The sequence below is a fragment of the Nannobrachium achirus genome (assembly GCF_963921795.1).
Source record: "Nannobrachium achirus genome assembly, chromosome: 3".
In the NCBI taxonomy this organism is placed as follows: Eukaryota; Metazoa; Chordata; class Actinopteri; order Myctophiformes; family Myctophidae; genus Nannobrachium; species Nannobrachium achirus.
In genome coordinates, this window is record NC_137812.1 from 773,600 (window position 1) to 790,593 (window position 16,994).

Genomic DNA, 16,994 nt, shown 5'->3' on the forward strand with positions numbered 1-16,994 from the left:
CTAAGGGGTCCTTTGGCCTGAAAAATGTTGAGGTCTATTAGGCCCCCATTTTTCTTTTCTTTTTTCTAATTTGGAGTCAATCATTTTTACCCCCTTTTCTCCCACATTTAGTCATTATGCCAATTGATTCCTCCCCACACACATTTCTGTGTTGTCACTGCTGTTGTATCCTACTGACTCACCTGCCAGTGAGGAGCCCCCACCGGGAGGACGCAGAGCCTTCGTTCGACTCCTCCAGCCCAACACTCCCCGCCCTGGCTGGCTTCCCTCCCCCTAACACGGGCCAATTGGGTTTGCAAAGACGCCCGACAAAGCATATTACCACTGCGCCACCCAAGCACCCTGCAGAGATTACATTCTAACCCCATTCTAAGTGTGTTGTACGTATCTCTATTGCCAAGAGACGTATGGAATAGTGGATGATTGTAGATGTTTTTACACACACTCTCACTTACACAGTGTCTTCCATGAATTATACATGACACTGGTGTACATAGGCCTATATGTGAGAGGACATGAACAAGGGTTCTATTAGAAGGAATAGAGCATATTGTCGCTGTCGGGTGGAAACCTTGAATTCATTTTCAGGAAATGGAAGAGAAAAAAAAAAAAATACTGCTCCAGTAGAGCTATTGTATTTATTATTTGGTCACACAAGATTATGTTTATGCTTTTCAGTGGTTCAATATCTACAAAGATTAAAGAGAATAGAGGTCCGCACACAGCTCAATGCTCCACAGTGTTTATTTAAAACATAAAGTTTTACAATTTTTAAAACAGTTTTTTAACTATTTAAGTTAAAATCAATTGTGTACTTCAGTTCAGGGTGACAATCCATAAAGCGTGTTTGAGATGTCCAATGGGGTTGTCCGATGAATGGTCATTACTGCAAACAAGAGAGAACAATGAGTATAGACATAAGACAATAAGGTGTCCTTCTGTGGGTTTCAAAGGAAAGCTGACAGTTCATAATCCTCGTTTAGACCATCAGGCTGTAGGGTGCGCAGGGTATAAATCCAAAAGGCCTCACGTCTATTGAGGAGGTTGTGTATATCTCCTCCTCTTTGGGGAAGTGTGACCCTCTCTATACCCACATACCTCAGTTGGGAAACAGAGTGTCCCATCTTATTGAAATGCTGTGCAACTGGACTTTTAGGGTTTTTTGTTCTGATGTTAGATCGGTGTTCACTTATACGGGTCTTCAGGGCTCTGCTAGTTTGGCCCACATATGCAAGACCACAAGGGCAAGTCAACAGATATATGACATTGGAAGTGGAGCATGTGATGGTTCCTCTGATGGTTAAATCTTTTCCTGTGTGTGGATGTTTGAATGACTCACATCTTGAGGTGAAATTACATTGTGCACAGGGCAGGGGAGACCCGTCGTTGGGGGAATGCCGGCTTCCCTCCGGTGTTGCTGGGCACTCTTCTCTGAGCGCTTTCGCTGGTTACTGTCACTTATTTCACATTTCAAAAGGTCCTTGGTGTAGTCCTTGTATCGCCTTTTTTGTCCACCGGCGGCACGCTTTGCGTTGTGTAGTTGGCCGTAGAGGACTTGGCGGGTGCTGACCAGGGCTGCTTCCATACAGCTGGATTCTGTGCTGGCCAGAATTTCCGTGTAAGGGCCTCTGTCCACACACACACACACACACACACACACACACACACACACACACACACACACACACACACAGCACATGCACACGCACATGCACACTCCGTGCCAGCTACCGGAGTGCACAAGCTGGGCCAGAGGCACAACGTGCGTCATGATGATGGAGAGTTGTACATGAAACCAAATGGACCTGTACGCGTTCATTTGGGTTATTTTTAAGCTTACAGTTAATGGGTGGGATTTAATCTGTTCAGGTATAGGCCTACCTATACTATTATTCATTCATTAATGGGGAACGGCGCCAGTGGTCCGCAAACTGCGTGCCGGACCCCCGGTGGTGGGTCGGAGGCAAGGGACCCCCACGAGCCCCCCTGAGAAGTGGGTGGTCCGTGGAACGCTCGGCGGCCCCGCAGCGCACGTTGTGAGGGGACGCAAGCTTTTATATCCTACATTTTTCCGTGTCCTTGAGGCTCCGGTAGTGCGTAGGAGGCTCCTGTGGGCCTGCTTGCCGGCTCAGGGACCCCCTGAATGGCGGGGTGACAGGCGGGGGTCCGTAGAGGCCCGGACCCCCCGGGGAAAGCAGGAGCCGTGGCGGTGGTATGCCGTGTGGTCCACACTTACACAACCTTCCTACCAGTCTCAGCCAATGAAAAGCCAACATAAATAAATACATTGATTAATAGATAAATGAATACATGGTGATTCTCAGGTCGTAATCTGAGTTTTCTATTCTCTATTAAAAACACAAGAACATAAATTGGAAAATGAGTCATTTTCCTTAATTTTCATTTTTCCATTCTGAATGGATTTTTAAAAAAATACAGCATTTACGTCCAGTAGCGTTCAGAACGAGAAAATGAAAAATAGACTAAATGTGACTGAGCGCAGCACAGGGTAAGTCATCTCGGGAGGCTCCATTATTCAAGGAGTAGTTCACCCCCAACATGACTTTTTTTCTATTCATTAGTCACACCATGGAGACTAGAGTTCAATAATATTTTTAGTTTTTTGTCGTATTCCTTAGACAAAAATTTGATTCGAGTAAATTTACCCCCATTGATTCCGGATGGTCCCCATCCGGAATGAATGAGGTTAGAGCAGTGATAACTGAGTGGTTAGTGTCCACACCTAAGACGCCGGGGGCACCAGAGGCCGCAGGTATGATTCCCCGCTCCAGCTATCACTGCTCCCCTTCCCCCTTATGCTCCTTGTGGGCATCACTGGGTTGAGTTCAGCTGGGTTAAAGCTGATAAAAAAAAAGCAGCTGGGTTGGGCTGCGATATCTGAATTTCCCCTGCGGGATAGTATAGGTAACTATTATTATTAGGAAGTGTAGCTCAAGTTTCCACTTCATTTTCTGTGCAGTGGGTGCAAAGTCTCTCTCTCTCTCTCTCTCTCTCTCTCTATCTATCTATCTATCTATCTTTCTATCTATCTATCTATCTTCCTCTCCCTCTCCCTCTCCCTCTCTCTCTCTCTCTCTCTCTCTCTCTCTCTCTCTCTCTCTCTCTCAAAGTCTCAATCACCAACTTGCTCTGAAACTCAGCTGTTATTCCCTCAGCTAACAGCAGGGGGAGCCCTTCACATGGCATTGCGGGACTGCGTGCTACTGAGCGCAACATATATTCTGTGGTCTGTGGCTGATACACAAATACACCACTGAGAAAGTCGGTAACAGAATTATTCACACACCTGTTCTGTCATTGACTCTCCCTGGTGCATGTCTGGCATGCCAAACCTTTTCACTGGACTGATGTGAAACACAGAATAGGCAGCAGCACATTAAATAGTGGGGGCAGACCTCCATTCAGAAACACCACCACTTAGAAACATCCCCATTCAGAAACTGAAGGAGAAAAGATATGTAACAGAGGACTGTGTGTGTGTGTGTGTGTGTGTGTGTGTGTGTGTGTGTGTGCGTGCGTGCGTGCGTGCGTGCGTGCGTGCGTGAGTGTGTGTTAGGGATGGGAGTGGGACGACATGAAAATCTCATGTCACAATTATTGTGACCAAAGAAATTGCGATTTACAATATTATTATTATCCGGGGGCCGAACATTTGCCAAAAAATAGCAGATCTACAAGCTCACAACGTCTTGCGTTGAGCTTGCGTGTATTTTTTTGCAAAGGTAGTGGTAGTGTGAAAAAAGTGTCCTGCAAGTCGCATTCTCCTGACTGCTATTTTATCGCTCACCCTTAATATTCCAGCTTACAGATTCTGTGTACTCTTGCTGATGTTGAGCATTACATGTACAATTCTGGTGTAGCACCCATCTAGAGACGTCTGCAGAGTTGGCTTCAGGGTCCAGCATTCACTGCCATATAGGAGAACAGACTCTACCGTCGCATAGAAGAAGCTGAGTTTGGTTTGTCGGGGGAGGTTGGAGTTCCATACACTGGCCATGCCATTCGGGGCCCTCCATGCAAGTGCCTTCCTCACTTTAAGATCTGCTCTGTTGAGTTGACCCATGAGCCCAAGTACTTGAAGTCCTTGACTTCCTTCAGAGCAGTGCCTCCTGTTGTTGTCAGAGGTGGGTGTTCTGATTGGATGATATAGGTGATCACCTCAGTTTTCTTGGCGTTCAGCTGAAGGCCAACCTTGGCACACTCACTCCACTCTGCTCAAGAGCTGCTGTGCTTGCTCCACATGGTTGGAGAGTAGGCTGATGTCATCCGCGTAGTCTAGGTCTGACAAGACTACTGCAGGGTGTCGTCTTGAGGCCAAGATCCTGCTCTTGTCCACTGATGGCCTTCCTGAGTGCGTAGTCCAGGACTATGACAAAGAGGATTATTTGAAGGGGCAATAATAATAATAATAATAATAATAATACAATCAAACATTTTATAATTAATCTAAATTATTTTTTACTGCTAATTTAGGCAGCACCAGAGCTTTGTAGCCCATAATGCAGCACTATTGTAGGGTAGAGGTGGAAGGGTTGAGTGGGTGCGGTGTGTGGAGGTCAGTGTGTGCAGTAGGCCTACTTGCACTGGTGGTAGCTCTGTGAGTGAAGTTAGTGAACACCGGTTCAATATTCGGCCAGACAATGACACATAGTGGCCAAGCCTTTGCACTGCATGTTGACTACTGTATTTGCTGCATTATCCCAAGTTTCCTCAAGGAACTTACTGGTATGTTTAAATGGGCTAATAGCATGACTGGTTGTGCGTTGGACTGGCGAGTGGGAGACCCGGGTTCAATCCCCGCTTTCACGCATCACTACATATCGTTAACCATGTATCGTGTGATATCGTTGTAAAAATGTATCGTTACACCCCTACCTACTAGGCATATGAAAAAAAAAAATCATTTTAAGACAGTCGGAAAATAGGCTAAAAAAAGGCATAGTAAAAGTGGTCAGGGGGTTGGTTGGTGACCTGGGATTACTTCTCTCTACCTGCCTGTCTCTGTTTCATACTTTCATACGGACAATGCAAGACATTAAGGCTATAGTAAAAAAAAAGGCTATTGACAATTCCTGGTAGGCTACGTCATACTGTTATCATTTTCCTTGTCTTGCGTGGCCAGACTGTTGCCTCCCACAATTTTCAAATTCATTCAGAGATTCTTTTGTGCAGTAGTTTGCCAGAGAGGGTTGCAGTTTAAAGAGGGACACTGAAAATACGCAGGCAAGACATCCTCGCACTCTCTAACCACACCGGGTGCTGTGTGCAGAGAAGTAGCCTATAATGGCAGTGCCACGTTATATACTATTAGAGAGGGCTCTGGAGGATTTGAAAGATAATGATTTTAAACGCTTCCTGTGGCATCTGATTAAAAAGAAAGAAATCCCGGCTAGATGTCTGGAAAATGCCGACAGGATGAAAACAGTGGACTATCTGGAGCAAACCTTCCCTGGTGAAGGTGTGGATATTACAGTGGAAGTTCTGTATTTGATCCAGATCAATGATCTGGCAAAGAAACTTTCAGATGCATCGATAACATCCAAAGGTAAGACATTATGGAAATAAAAATGCATGGATTATTCCAAAACAAGGGAGGGGATGCAGATACAGTTGAAAAGACAAAAGTAAATATTTATTGATTAAAAACAAAACAAAAAAAAGTGAAAGAAGACTACTTATCTTGGAAAGAGTGCATGCACCTTTTGTTGACTGCTTCATAGGCTACTCTTTATTTGCTTTATTGTGATGAGTTTAAGCAGCATTCAGCTATGCTATTTTGATTATTTAACCCTGTAAGACCCACTGTTGCAGTATCACAACATTTGTATTTTATCCAAAAAAAGGTTTAAATGATTTTATTTTTCACGATATTTGCATATAAATACCCCCCACAGAGGCTGACATTCACACAACTTCAACATCAAATTTTTTCACCGAAGCTATTCCTCGCAAAAACATAAGTAAAATCCCTGTAATAAGTTTGTTGGTGATCATTAGAATGTCTAGAACATGTACATTGTGAAAGATATCCTCCATATAAATTCGAGCATGATTTATAATTTTGCCGCACACAGTCTTCACTTACAAAAGCACCGGTTGTTTAATGGGTAACAGGAAAACTCACCCTAGAACAAACTCACCCTCACTCGCAGAAAACTCACCTTGGAAATCTCACCCTCCAGTCTAGGAAATCTCACCCTCGAAATTTGGAAATATCACCCTCCAGTCATTATAATACCCACTGTGATTAAGTGAGGACGGAAATTATATTATATTGGTGTGTTATATGTCAAATGTAAACACTTTATTGCCATGTCATGTTGATTGGCATTCTCCGAGGAGCGCACTTTTCTATATCTATATCAATCTACTGGGCATTTTCATTTCTTCTTGTCCACAATAGTAACAGAAGCCAGATCTACAATGGAACCAGATGCAGAGACAGATTCTGCACCTACAGAACCGGCAACCACTGTTCCAGCTGTTCCAGGTATGGCAGTTCATTTCTAGTTTTATTCTTAATGGTAATATGCAGTGAATTCTGATTTCAAAACATAATGCTGATATTGCTTACCGGTATACCTACTGTACAGTGTACAACATGTCTTTGATTTGTTGGCTTGTTTCCCAGACCCATGTCACAGTGAGAGCACACAATAGCACGCAAAGGCGTGCGTGCAAGACACCAGTCATACCTGCCATACCTTAGCAACAGGCATGATGAATTCATTTTAGTACATTTTATTTTTTCCACCTGTAGCCAAGGTATGGCAGCTGCCATACCTTGCCATACCCAATTGACGCCTCTGCACACTAGTTTTAAAGTCACCCCTGTTTTGGCTTTTAATACTAGCACTTTAAAACCTCATGATCACATGTTTGATTGGACTTCATCTAATGTTACTTACTGCCAAGGCCCGAGTTTCCTGAGTTATTACAGTAGTCCCAGGCTGCCATGGCCCGAGTTTCCCGAGTTGGCAGCCATTTAAAAAAAAAGAAATAATCCAAAAATGCCTAAAATGTATTAGGCATGATCGCAATCGCGAAATTGCATGTTTAGCCCCATAACAAACACATCTTTCAAAATGGCAGCCATGTTTGTTTGTTTTGTTTGACTTTTCCAAGCAGATTTTTGTTTGAAAGCTGTGAAAAAGTACTACACATATGGTGCATGATCTAGGCATGGGCGTGCACAATCCGTGCACTAAAAAAATTGATCCGCGCACTAGAAATTTAGGAACGTGGCAGTGAGGAACTTGGGGGCCATTTTGAAAAAGCAGTGAATGAGTTTTAAGCAGCACAGAACTCATGTAACAGGCTCGGAATATCAGTGAGAATTTCTCAATTTTCATACGTTTTATGCTATAATAATAATAATAATTTTTGACTTGAGATGAGAATAGGCAAAGCTGTCCAGGGGCGCTGGAAGTGGGGTGCTGAGGGAGCTGCAGCTCCCCTGGTGTTTTTTTTTTTAAATAAGCCTATATATATACACAAACACAGAGCTATATTAAAACAATAATGTATTTGACTTTGGGGAATAAAATATGTTGAAAAAATTGATTATCACATGGTGACCTAATCACATGGTCACCTTGCCACCTCCGGTCAGAAGGGAAGTCAAATTTAAATCCCGCTTTGATGGCACACCAAAGTCTATTTATTTGAGAACTAGAAACTGTCTATAGGCTCATTGTTACAAACTAACACCATTGTATATGGGGAATAAAAACAGTAGAAAACTGTTACAAAAATAATACCCGATTTTGTAGTGTGTGCGTGAGTGACTGTGTGTGTGCATGCGTGCTGTGTGTTGCACTGTGTGCTAAAATAACTAGTAACTATACAGCTCCTTGTTACACCGTTGTGCGGGGAATAAGCACCCGAAACCATAATAAAAATAACCCAAAACCGGATAAAAAACGTGAATTTTCGGCGTGCAGGCAAAGGCCGCACGCATGAACTCCTCCAGGCTCAGCTCCCCTTGGGATTTGGGAGTTCCAGCGCCCCTGAAGCTGTCCACTTTACTTGGAACTAAATCATTTATTTTCTTGGCAGCACTGGGTGGGTTGTCAACACTGATGAAATGTGAAAAAATAATAACACAATTCATCTTGATAATAACAAGCATAACCCTAAAAATAAATAGTAGAACTTGTTAAATATTAATTAAAATCGAAATACTCTCCTAATTTCAACCAAACTATACAATGAAGATGTCATCTAAATATCACGATTGAATGTCATTGCAGAGAAAGACAATGATGACTTAATAGATGTCCTGAAGGACGCTAAGTACATCCGCTCTGAGCTGGTGGAGCAGGCGTTCAGGGCCATCGACAGGGCTGACTACTTCTTGGGGGAGTTCAAGGGCAGCGCCTACAGGAACCGGGCCTGGCATCACGAGAACCTCCGCCTGTTAGCTCCTTCCATCTACTGTGAGGTGATGGAGGCCTTGGACCTCCGTCCTGGACTCTCCTTCCTCAACCTGGGCAGCGGGACTGGCTACCTCAGCACCATGGTTGGCCTCATCCTGGGTGAGCGTTCTGTGAATACAATTTAATAATAATAATAATGGCAATTTTTGGAGAAAATGTATATTTTTGCCTAAATCAGATTTTCAGTCAGTCTTGTGACATAGGCCAAAAAAAGCCTAAGTCTGGAGTAAGTCAAGTTACTCCACAAATAATGTGTCCTAAGTCAGGTTTATAATTGCCCAAGTCAAAATAGAAATTAGCCTAAGTCCTCTTATGTTACACAACTGAAAGACGGTGTTATTCTTATGTCAATAGTCATATACTGTATTGTTAGTACATATTATCAAATAGTTTGATTTGGATCATTTCTTTCTGTTTTCTGAAAAAAAAAAGAAGGTGACAACATGCAGAGCTAGATGAGTAAGTGAAAAATCCTCAATGGAATAGAATAGAATAGATATCCCCTTTGGCTTCACCGTGGTGTTTTATTATTTTCCCTACAGGTCCACATGGAGTGAACCATGGGGTTGAGCTGCACACTGAAGTGGTTGAATATGCACATGAGAAACTGGAACTCATCAAGTCCAGAGATGGCTTTAACAGGTATCAGGTTGTTTCATATAACGAATGGTTGGCGGAAAGGACGAGTGAAGAGGGTGAGGGTGAGTGACAGTTATCGCTTTGATTTGTGTTGCTTTGTCGCCTATACAGGAATAGATTTACATTTTGCGAGCCTTGCTTTATGGTGGGCAACTGCCTGGAGAGCGTACCAGGGGGCCATCAGTATGACAGGGTGTACTGTGGTGTCGCAGTGAAGGCCGAGTACGAGGACTACATGAAGAACCTGCTCCAAGTGGGAGGAATCCTGGTTCTGTCACTGGAGGACAAGGTCTTTATGGGGCAAAAATCCTCAGTATTAATGAACTCTGAGTTTGTAATGTTTCAGTGTGTGTTTGTGTGTGTGTGTGTGTGTGTGTGTGTGTGTGTGTGTGTGTGTGTGTGTGTGTGTGTGTATATATATATTTATTAGTATTTATTTTGTATTATTATTTTTTTTCTCTTTCACATTGGAGTAAAACATTCCGTTGCACTATAATTTGAGTTGATACATTTATTTGAGCAACTTCTTATTTAGTTTTGCGTTGCTCTGTTCGGCAGTTGACAAAGATCACAAGGACAGGTTCCAACAGCTGGGAGAAAAAGACGATTCTTAATGTCGTCTTTGCACCCCTGGTGCCGCCCAAACGTAAGCTCTGAAACCCAAGAAGCATGTATGCAATATGAAAGGCATAGTTCACCCCAAAACAATATTTTTTTCCTATTGATTACTGACACCTTAATTATTTTATAATTCATTATTTAAATATTTATATACAGTATATACGTATATATATCTAATTATTTAAATATGTATATACAGTATATTCGTCATCTTACCTTTTTGTTTGTTTGTATTCTTTCAGTTTAGGTATAATTCACAGGTTGGGCTCACACTCAAAGAGTAGCTACTCTCTACAGGGCGATGTCACCTGCGCTTTTACCAGCAAGTCTAATAAGTGATAAATAATGAATTACACATTTACTCTGACCCACAATAGCGTGACTATTAATTCCTTGTGTCAATAAATTGTGTTTTTATCAGCAGTTGCCAGTTAAGCTTATCAAAGACTAATACAATGAATGTCTTTAATCTGCGTTTGCTATAACCACAGACCATTTCATTGAATTAATCCAGAACACAAGCAGATTGCTGTAATTTAAAGTTATCCATAACCAGCAATGTGTGAGTGATAATTCAAATATAAAGCATGGCACAGGTACAGTTAGAACATCCAACAGGGGAGGCACAGCACATGAGTATGCTTGGACAACGTTCACAATTATATTAATTATATATTGCCTTATATTAAGGCAACATCGCTCTTTCATGCGCAGAGAGTGAGAGGGCTCAAAATTGCACTGGGGATAACGGGTTGGCAATGGCATCTGGCACGGCGAATTGGTTTTATTGTTATAACGCCCAAACCACATGTGCATGATGTATTTGTGTTTTTAGGGATATGCTGTAGCAGGTGTCCAAAATAACAACCTTTGCACAGGAACACCCCTTCCTAAATACTAAAACCCCAAATTACGAATTTAGCTGACTTTTGGGAAAATAGGGCCCTTTGACTCCCTAGGAAACCACTGCTGGTCACCAAACTAAAAAATATCCATCAATTCAAGTAGTCGATGGAAAAGGGGAAAACAAATCTTTTGTTGGGTGAACTATCCCTTTCAAGTCCAGAGAGATGTTTTAGACAAAAGTAAATCTGGAGTATTCATTTAAGTTACCACTCTATTTTACCATGTTACCACTTTATTGCATAATTTCTTTCACCAACAAATTGTAACTTATACTGCCTTTCCTCCTTCATTTCCTTGTCATTGCGGGGAAGACAACAACGAGATGATTGACAACCTGAAGGAGACCCAGTACCTCCGCTCTGAGCTGGTGGAGCAGGCGTTCAGGGCCATCGACAGGGCTGACTACTGCGTGGAGGAGTTCAAGGGCAACGCCTACAAGATCCAGGCTTTGCGTCATGGTCACATCCACCTGTCAGCTCCCGACATCTACACTGAGGTGATGGAGGCCTTGGACCTCCGTCCTGGACTCTCCTTCCTCAACCTGGGCAGCGGGACTGGTTACTTCAGCACCATGGTCGGCCTCATACTGGGTGAGTGTTCAACACATGTAAAGCTAGAAGAGTCTACAACCTTCTTGATACTGTATTCCTCTTATAGAATAGAATAGAATAGAATAGAATAGAATAGAATAGAATAGAATAGATATCCCCCTTGGCTTCACCGTGGTGGAATAATAAAGTTGTGTTGTATTCTATTTCCCACAGGTTCTTTTGGAATGAACCATGGGGTTGAGCTGCATGCTGACGTGGTTGCATTTGCATATCAGAAACTGGACATGTTCATCAAGACCTCTGACACCTTGACTAGGTACAGTATCAAGGTTATTGTACAGGTTATAACGTAAATTTGACGGAAAGGGGGCATCGAGAGTACAGTCAATGTCTGTCATCGGTCTGACACTGAAACACGCAAACACTCCAACCTTCTGAGCGCAACTTGAGCACCGCTGAGCAATTATGACGAGTGCACAAGTGTTTACTGCGTCAGTGTGTCAGGCTTATTCAAATCTAATTACAGAATAAGTAATAGTGGTTCGATTACTGTTAATGAACTCTAGGCTACTATAGGACAGTTACATTCAAAAAGAGGGGGAAAAGGGTTTTATATCCATTATTATTCAGTATTAGGCCTACAGACTGATATTCCCCCATGTTTACAAAATGTTGTGTAAATACAATACAAACAATAGGCTTAAATATTGAGTCAACAAAATAACAATGCATTGACATATTGACATTGACACATATCTAAAGAAGGTTAGCCCTGACTAAGAAGTGGCATTATAATTAATACAATACTGTGTAGCCTAGTGTATGTGCCAGGTGCCAATGTAATGTATGCATGCATGCATATGATGTGAATATTTGGTAGGCCTACCATTTTTACACTCTGTGTTAAATTAACACTGGCTTTTGACCATGTATATTGGTGTGCCAAATGAAATGAACTACTAAAGGCTAATTTCTATAAAATCTTAATTATAAAAGGGTGTTGTGTTGTGTTACTGTATGTGTGTGCTTGCGTGTAAACCTCTAGGTCTAAGTTTTGCAAGCCTTCCTTCATGGTGGGCAACTGTCTGGATCTGGAGATTGGCCCAGGAAAACGTCGTAGTACGACAGGGTGTACGTAGGTGCCGGTGTGAAGCGCCAGTACGAGGACTACATGAAGAACCTGCTTAAAGAGGGAGGAATCCTGGTTCTGCCTCTGGAGGACAAGGTCTTTACAGGGAACACATTCCTGCAAAATCCTCAGTACTCAGTAGTACTTCTCAGGCCGCGACCCCCCCAAAATAATCATAATTGAACAGCGGATCCCCCCCCCCGCCCACACCCTGATGAGCACTTGGAATTGTAGGAGTTTGGGCCTAGTTTGACTCTGTTCCACAGATGATTATTGTGAAAATAGCACCTCTACAAACTTGCAGTGTGAGACGTTGTGAGTTCGTAGATCAGCTCTTTTCACAATTCTTATATTATTTGACAGTTTGCCCAATGTTTGACCAGTTTTTATAGTATAGTTTGTTGATTACCTTTGATGCAGTAGGCTATGGTATTTTTTCTTTCTTTCTTTCTTTCTTTCTTTCTTTCTTTCTTTCTTTCTTTCTTTAAGTATTAAAAAGGTCTTACGTCTTTAAATTGTCACTTCACTGTCCCCCCCCCCCCCCCCAAATAAATAAATAAATAAATAAATAAAAATAAAATAAATAAAAATCATGTGGGGACCGCCCTGGGGCTCCTGACCCACAGGTTGAGAACAAAGGAACATGTGTTGGGGATGTGTCTGTCCAATTTCGCTAGTTAAATGGTGCAAGGGTGCAATGGTGCAAGGGTGCAATTAAGCTCAGTGCAAGGCTCATTGGTTGCATTTCATCTCTGAATTAGTGCGCTGATGTGATGTGATGATGCGATATCATGATGTTATGCGATTTGAGACACCAACACCAACTCGGGACCCCTGAACTGCCCTCCACACCCTTCTGTCTCACATCAGGGTCTAAATTAGTCATGTGTGTGTTTTGGCCATAACATAAATTAGACCAATCACCCCTTATAAGAGCTAGGTGTACTTGAACCTTTCCAAATTGTAAAATGATGGATTCGGCAAGTTGGCAGAGATGCAAACGATTTTCTGCACAATAAACAGATCTTCTCGTTCACAAAGTGAAAGCATGCAAGCGTCCATGAGAGCAGCATTAATTGCGACCAAAGGTCGCAGTTTACTATTAGAAACGGTACATCATGTCCGTGTCTGTGCGTCCGTGTATGCTATCTGCCTGTTCTCTTGTCTCGTCTCCACATCTAGATCTAGGGCCTAGAGTGTGATTAACCCTTCTTCAATGGAACTATTGATATTTTTTAAATTGTGTAAATCAAACAGCATCTTTCTAATTTGCAAGTCGTTTGGAATAAAAAAAATGTTTCTGTTGCACTCTTGATTTGGAAATTACAGTGGTCAATTTAGCAATTATGATTTAGTTTTTCTTTGCTCTGTTCTCAGTTGATAAAGATCACACGGACTGGTTCCAACAGCTGGAAGAAAGAGGGCCTCCTTGATGTGTTGTTCGCCCCTTTGGTGCTGCCCGAACGTAAGCTCTGAACTGAAGAGTTCAGTCTGTATAAAGTCAACTTTATATGTGCTTTTCCTGCACTATGTGTTGTTATTTAATGTATGTAATTGGGAAGCTAACCAGCCAAAACCTGCTGGTTAACACTGCAAACACGTGTGTGTGTGTGTGTGTCCAATTTCAGCTCCTTCCATGAGTTGATAGAGGCCGGGTACATCCACTCTGAGCTGGTGGAGCAGTCGTTCAGGGCCATCGACAGGGCCGACTATTTCTTGGAGGAGTTCAAGGGCAAAGCCTACGCGAACCAGCCCTGGCATGACAAGAACATCCACCTGTTGGCTCCTGTCACCTACTGTGAGGTGATGGAGGCCTTGGACCTCCGTCCTGGACTCTCCTTCCTCAACCTGGGCAGCGGGACTGGTTACTTCAGCACCATGGTCGGCCTCATCCTGGGTGAGTGTTTAGTCTAGCGTAGCCAGACAACTATTCCACAATCTCTGAATGCTATATAGAGTCTGGAACAGCAGCTCCCGAGCGGCGAGTAATGGAAACGGGCATTACCGTTCAAGAAAATATATTTTAAAATGTCATTTCTGCTAAGCAGCAAGTTAACATGCTTATATGATTTTTATTTATATAATGATAAATGTGTGCGATGTGAGACGGAAACGGAAGTGACGAGGAGGCTTCAATTCCGCTTTAACCGGTACTCATCGTTCTTCTTTCGATGCACCAGACTGTATGCCGGGAGCATTTGCCCAAATCACGGAGGCAACAGTCTGGTCTCGCAAGACTAGTGAGTGTTCAACACATGCTGCTAAGCTAGAAGAGTCTAATGTGACGATCCTCCAATAGAATAGAATAGACATGCCCTTTCCCTTCTTTGTGGTGAATTAATAAAGTTTTGTTTTATTATGTTCCCCACAGGTCCATTTGGAGTGAACCATGGGGTTGAGCTGCATGCTGAAGTGGTTGAATATGCACATAAGAAACTTGACTTCATCAAGAGTAGTGCAAGCTTTGACAGGTAACAGGTTATTTCATAGGGTATTTAAAAAAAACAGAAAAGTAGACATTAAGAGTTAATGGTGTTGTGTTGTGTTGTGTTGTGTTGTGTTGTGTTGTGTTGTGTTGTGTTGTGTGAGCGCAACCAACAAATCTAAATTAATTTGTCATAGTCCCTCCCTAACATTTTAGTCTAGTTTTTATTTGTTGATGAAATTGTCAGTATATTTAGTCTTAGTTTTAGTCATCATGGCTTCGTTTTTATTTAGTTTTCGTCTGTGAAGAGGTAGTCGACAGTTTTAGTTGATGGAATTAACCCTGTTTGCTTGTCCTTGCATATAGGTGTTTGCTTGTCCTTGCATAAAGGTGTTTGCTTGTCCTTGCATATAGGTGTTTGCTTGTCCTTGCATAAAGGTGTTTGCTTGTCCTTGCATATAGGTGTTCGTTTTGCGAGCCTTGCTTTAAGGTGGGCAACTGTCTGGAGATTGTACCAGGGGATCGTCAGTATGACAGGGTGTACGTTGGTGCCAGTGTGCAGCGCCAGCATCTGGACTTCATGAATAACCTGCTGAAAGTGGGAGGAATCCTGGTTCTGCCACTGGAGAAGAAGGTATTTACAGGGCACACATCCTTGCAAAAATATGTACAATTTTAATAGGGCTCAACGTAATCTCTATTTCCATTAAACATCCCCATAACGATATGACATACAATATGACTACGGCTTCACACATTTATTTGTTTTAAATACAGCAACTGTGAACATGTGTGTGTGGGGGGGAGGGAGGAGGGAGAAAACAAACAAACTCATACTTGTTATTTGATATCTTAAAGGGATTTTTCACTTTCAAAAAAACCTTTGGTCATTTTATTGTCTAATCAGGCTTTTATGAACACCCTTGACAATCTGTGTTTTTAATGAATCTATCAATGGAGTTTGAAGTTACAATGGGTGTGTATGGGGAGAGGCCCTGGAGGAGGAGGCCTGGTAACATTTACATCAAATATCTAAATATTGAATCGAGCAACCGTTGCTATGATTTTTTCTCTTCAATGTCCCACGTTGCCATGGTTACCATAGACTTCCATGTAATTGCGCAATTGTGTAAAAAGTGCACGCCCATGCCTAGCTGATGCACCACGTGTGTGCACACTGTTCACAGCTTTCAAACAAAAAAAATCCGCTTGGAAATCCGTTCAGGCATTCATGATTTATGGGCCATTATGTTTTCTTCAGATGTAAACAAACATGGCTGCCATGTTTGAAAGAATGGGTTGGTATGGGGCATTGGGGGTTAAACATGCAATTTCGCGATCGCGATCATGCCTAATACATTTCTGGAGGTCCAAATTTTTTTTGTTGAAAAAAAACATTTTGATTTTTTTTTTTTTTTTTTTTTTTTTTCAAAAACGGCCCAAACTCGGGAAACTCGGGGTTGGCACAGCGTTGGTACCAATACAAACTCGGGAAACTCGGGGTTGGCACCAGATGTGTTAATAACTGTCCAGGGTGTCCATAAAAGCCTGATTAGATGATAAAATACCAAAAGTTCTTTTTTTTTTTAAAGTGAAGTATATCCTTTAAGGTTAATAACTGTGAAAACTGATCATAAAAAAAAGAATAATAATACAAGTCAATCTCGCTCTCATTATGTTGCTGACCAAAAGTAAAACATGTAATGTCGGACACTCTGAAACTTATTTGAAGTCTGACCAGAATTCAACCTGTTACTTTCTTACTTTTGTAGCCAATTGGCATGAATAATCACTGATCGTTCAAGAAACAAACGTCATTCAGTAATGCTCTTTTGAACATGGGAACAGTAAAGCTTTGGTAAAGCTTCCGGTCTTTTCAGACTTACATTTTGAATGAGAATCAAGTCAGCTGGTATAATATTTAGTGGAGGTGCTTTGCTTTCACTTCTTACTATATTCGGTGCCGCAAATGCGAAAAGTTGAGCCATATAGAAATGCTAGTTTCTATTAGTTGAAAGTCTGCTTCCACAAAATGATTGGCAATATATATTAGGGCATTCACGAATAGTGATTTTTTGAATTCGAATTATTCGACCTCAAAGTATTCGAATAGTCGGAATTCGACGGGAATTATATATATATATTTTCATCCAATAAAAACAAGCCATTCTCGGCCTCTCAATCATTGATGCGCTGTTTCAAGTCTTGAACACAACATGCGAGTGAGGGTTAACCACTGGAGGCGGGACAGACCTGAAGGTTAG

The 16,994-nt window shown here is 42.0% G+C and overlaps 2 protein-coding genes and 1 pseudogene across 3 annotated transcripts in view; all 3 read left to right on the plus strand.

The window, feature by feature from the left end:
- Window positions 1-5,436: 5,436 nt before the first annotated feature.
- On the plus strand, window positions 5,437-9,755 carry LOC308281572 (protein-L-isoaspartate O-methyltransferase domain-containing protein 2-like; the record flags this gene model as incomplete). Its single annotated transcript, XM_080721800.1, has 5 exons — window positions 5,437-5,566; window positions 8,274-8,558; window positions 9,002-9,101; window positions 9,216-9,387; window positions 9,657-9,755. 5 exons carry the CDS (start codon window positions 5,437-5,439, stop codon window positions 9,753-9,755), a joined length of 786 nt encoding a protein of 261 aa, XP_080577926.1.
- A 1,171-nt stretch (window positions 9,756-10,926) lies between these two features.
- LOC308281573 overlaps window positions 10,927-16,994 on the plus strand; it is a 50,397-nt pseudogene continuing 44,329 nt past the window's right edge. The window contains exons 1-3 of the transcript in view: window positions 10,927-11,215; window positions 11,390-11,492; window positions 12,222-12,401. The product of the transcript in view is annotated as an uncharacterized misc_RNA (transcript). The remainder of the gene's footprint in view (window positions 11,216-11,389; window positions 11,493-12,221; window positions 12,402-16,994) is intronic.
- LOC308281496 (protein-L-isoaspartate O-methyltransferase domain-containing protein 2-like) lies at window positions 13,003-15,516 on the plus strand (the record flags this gene model as incomplete). The annotated part of the gene is made up of 5 exons (XM_080721714.1): window positions 13,003-13,013; window positions 13,934-14,202; window positions 14,677-14,776; window positions 15,193-15,364; window positions 15,508-15,516. 5 exons carry the CDS (start codon window positions 13,003-13,005, stop codon window positions 15,514-15,516), a joined length of 561 nt encoding a protein of 186 aa, XP_080577840.1.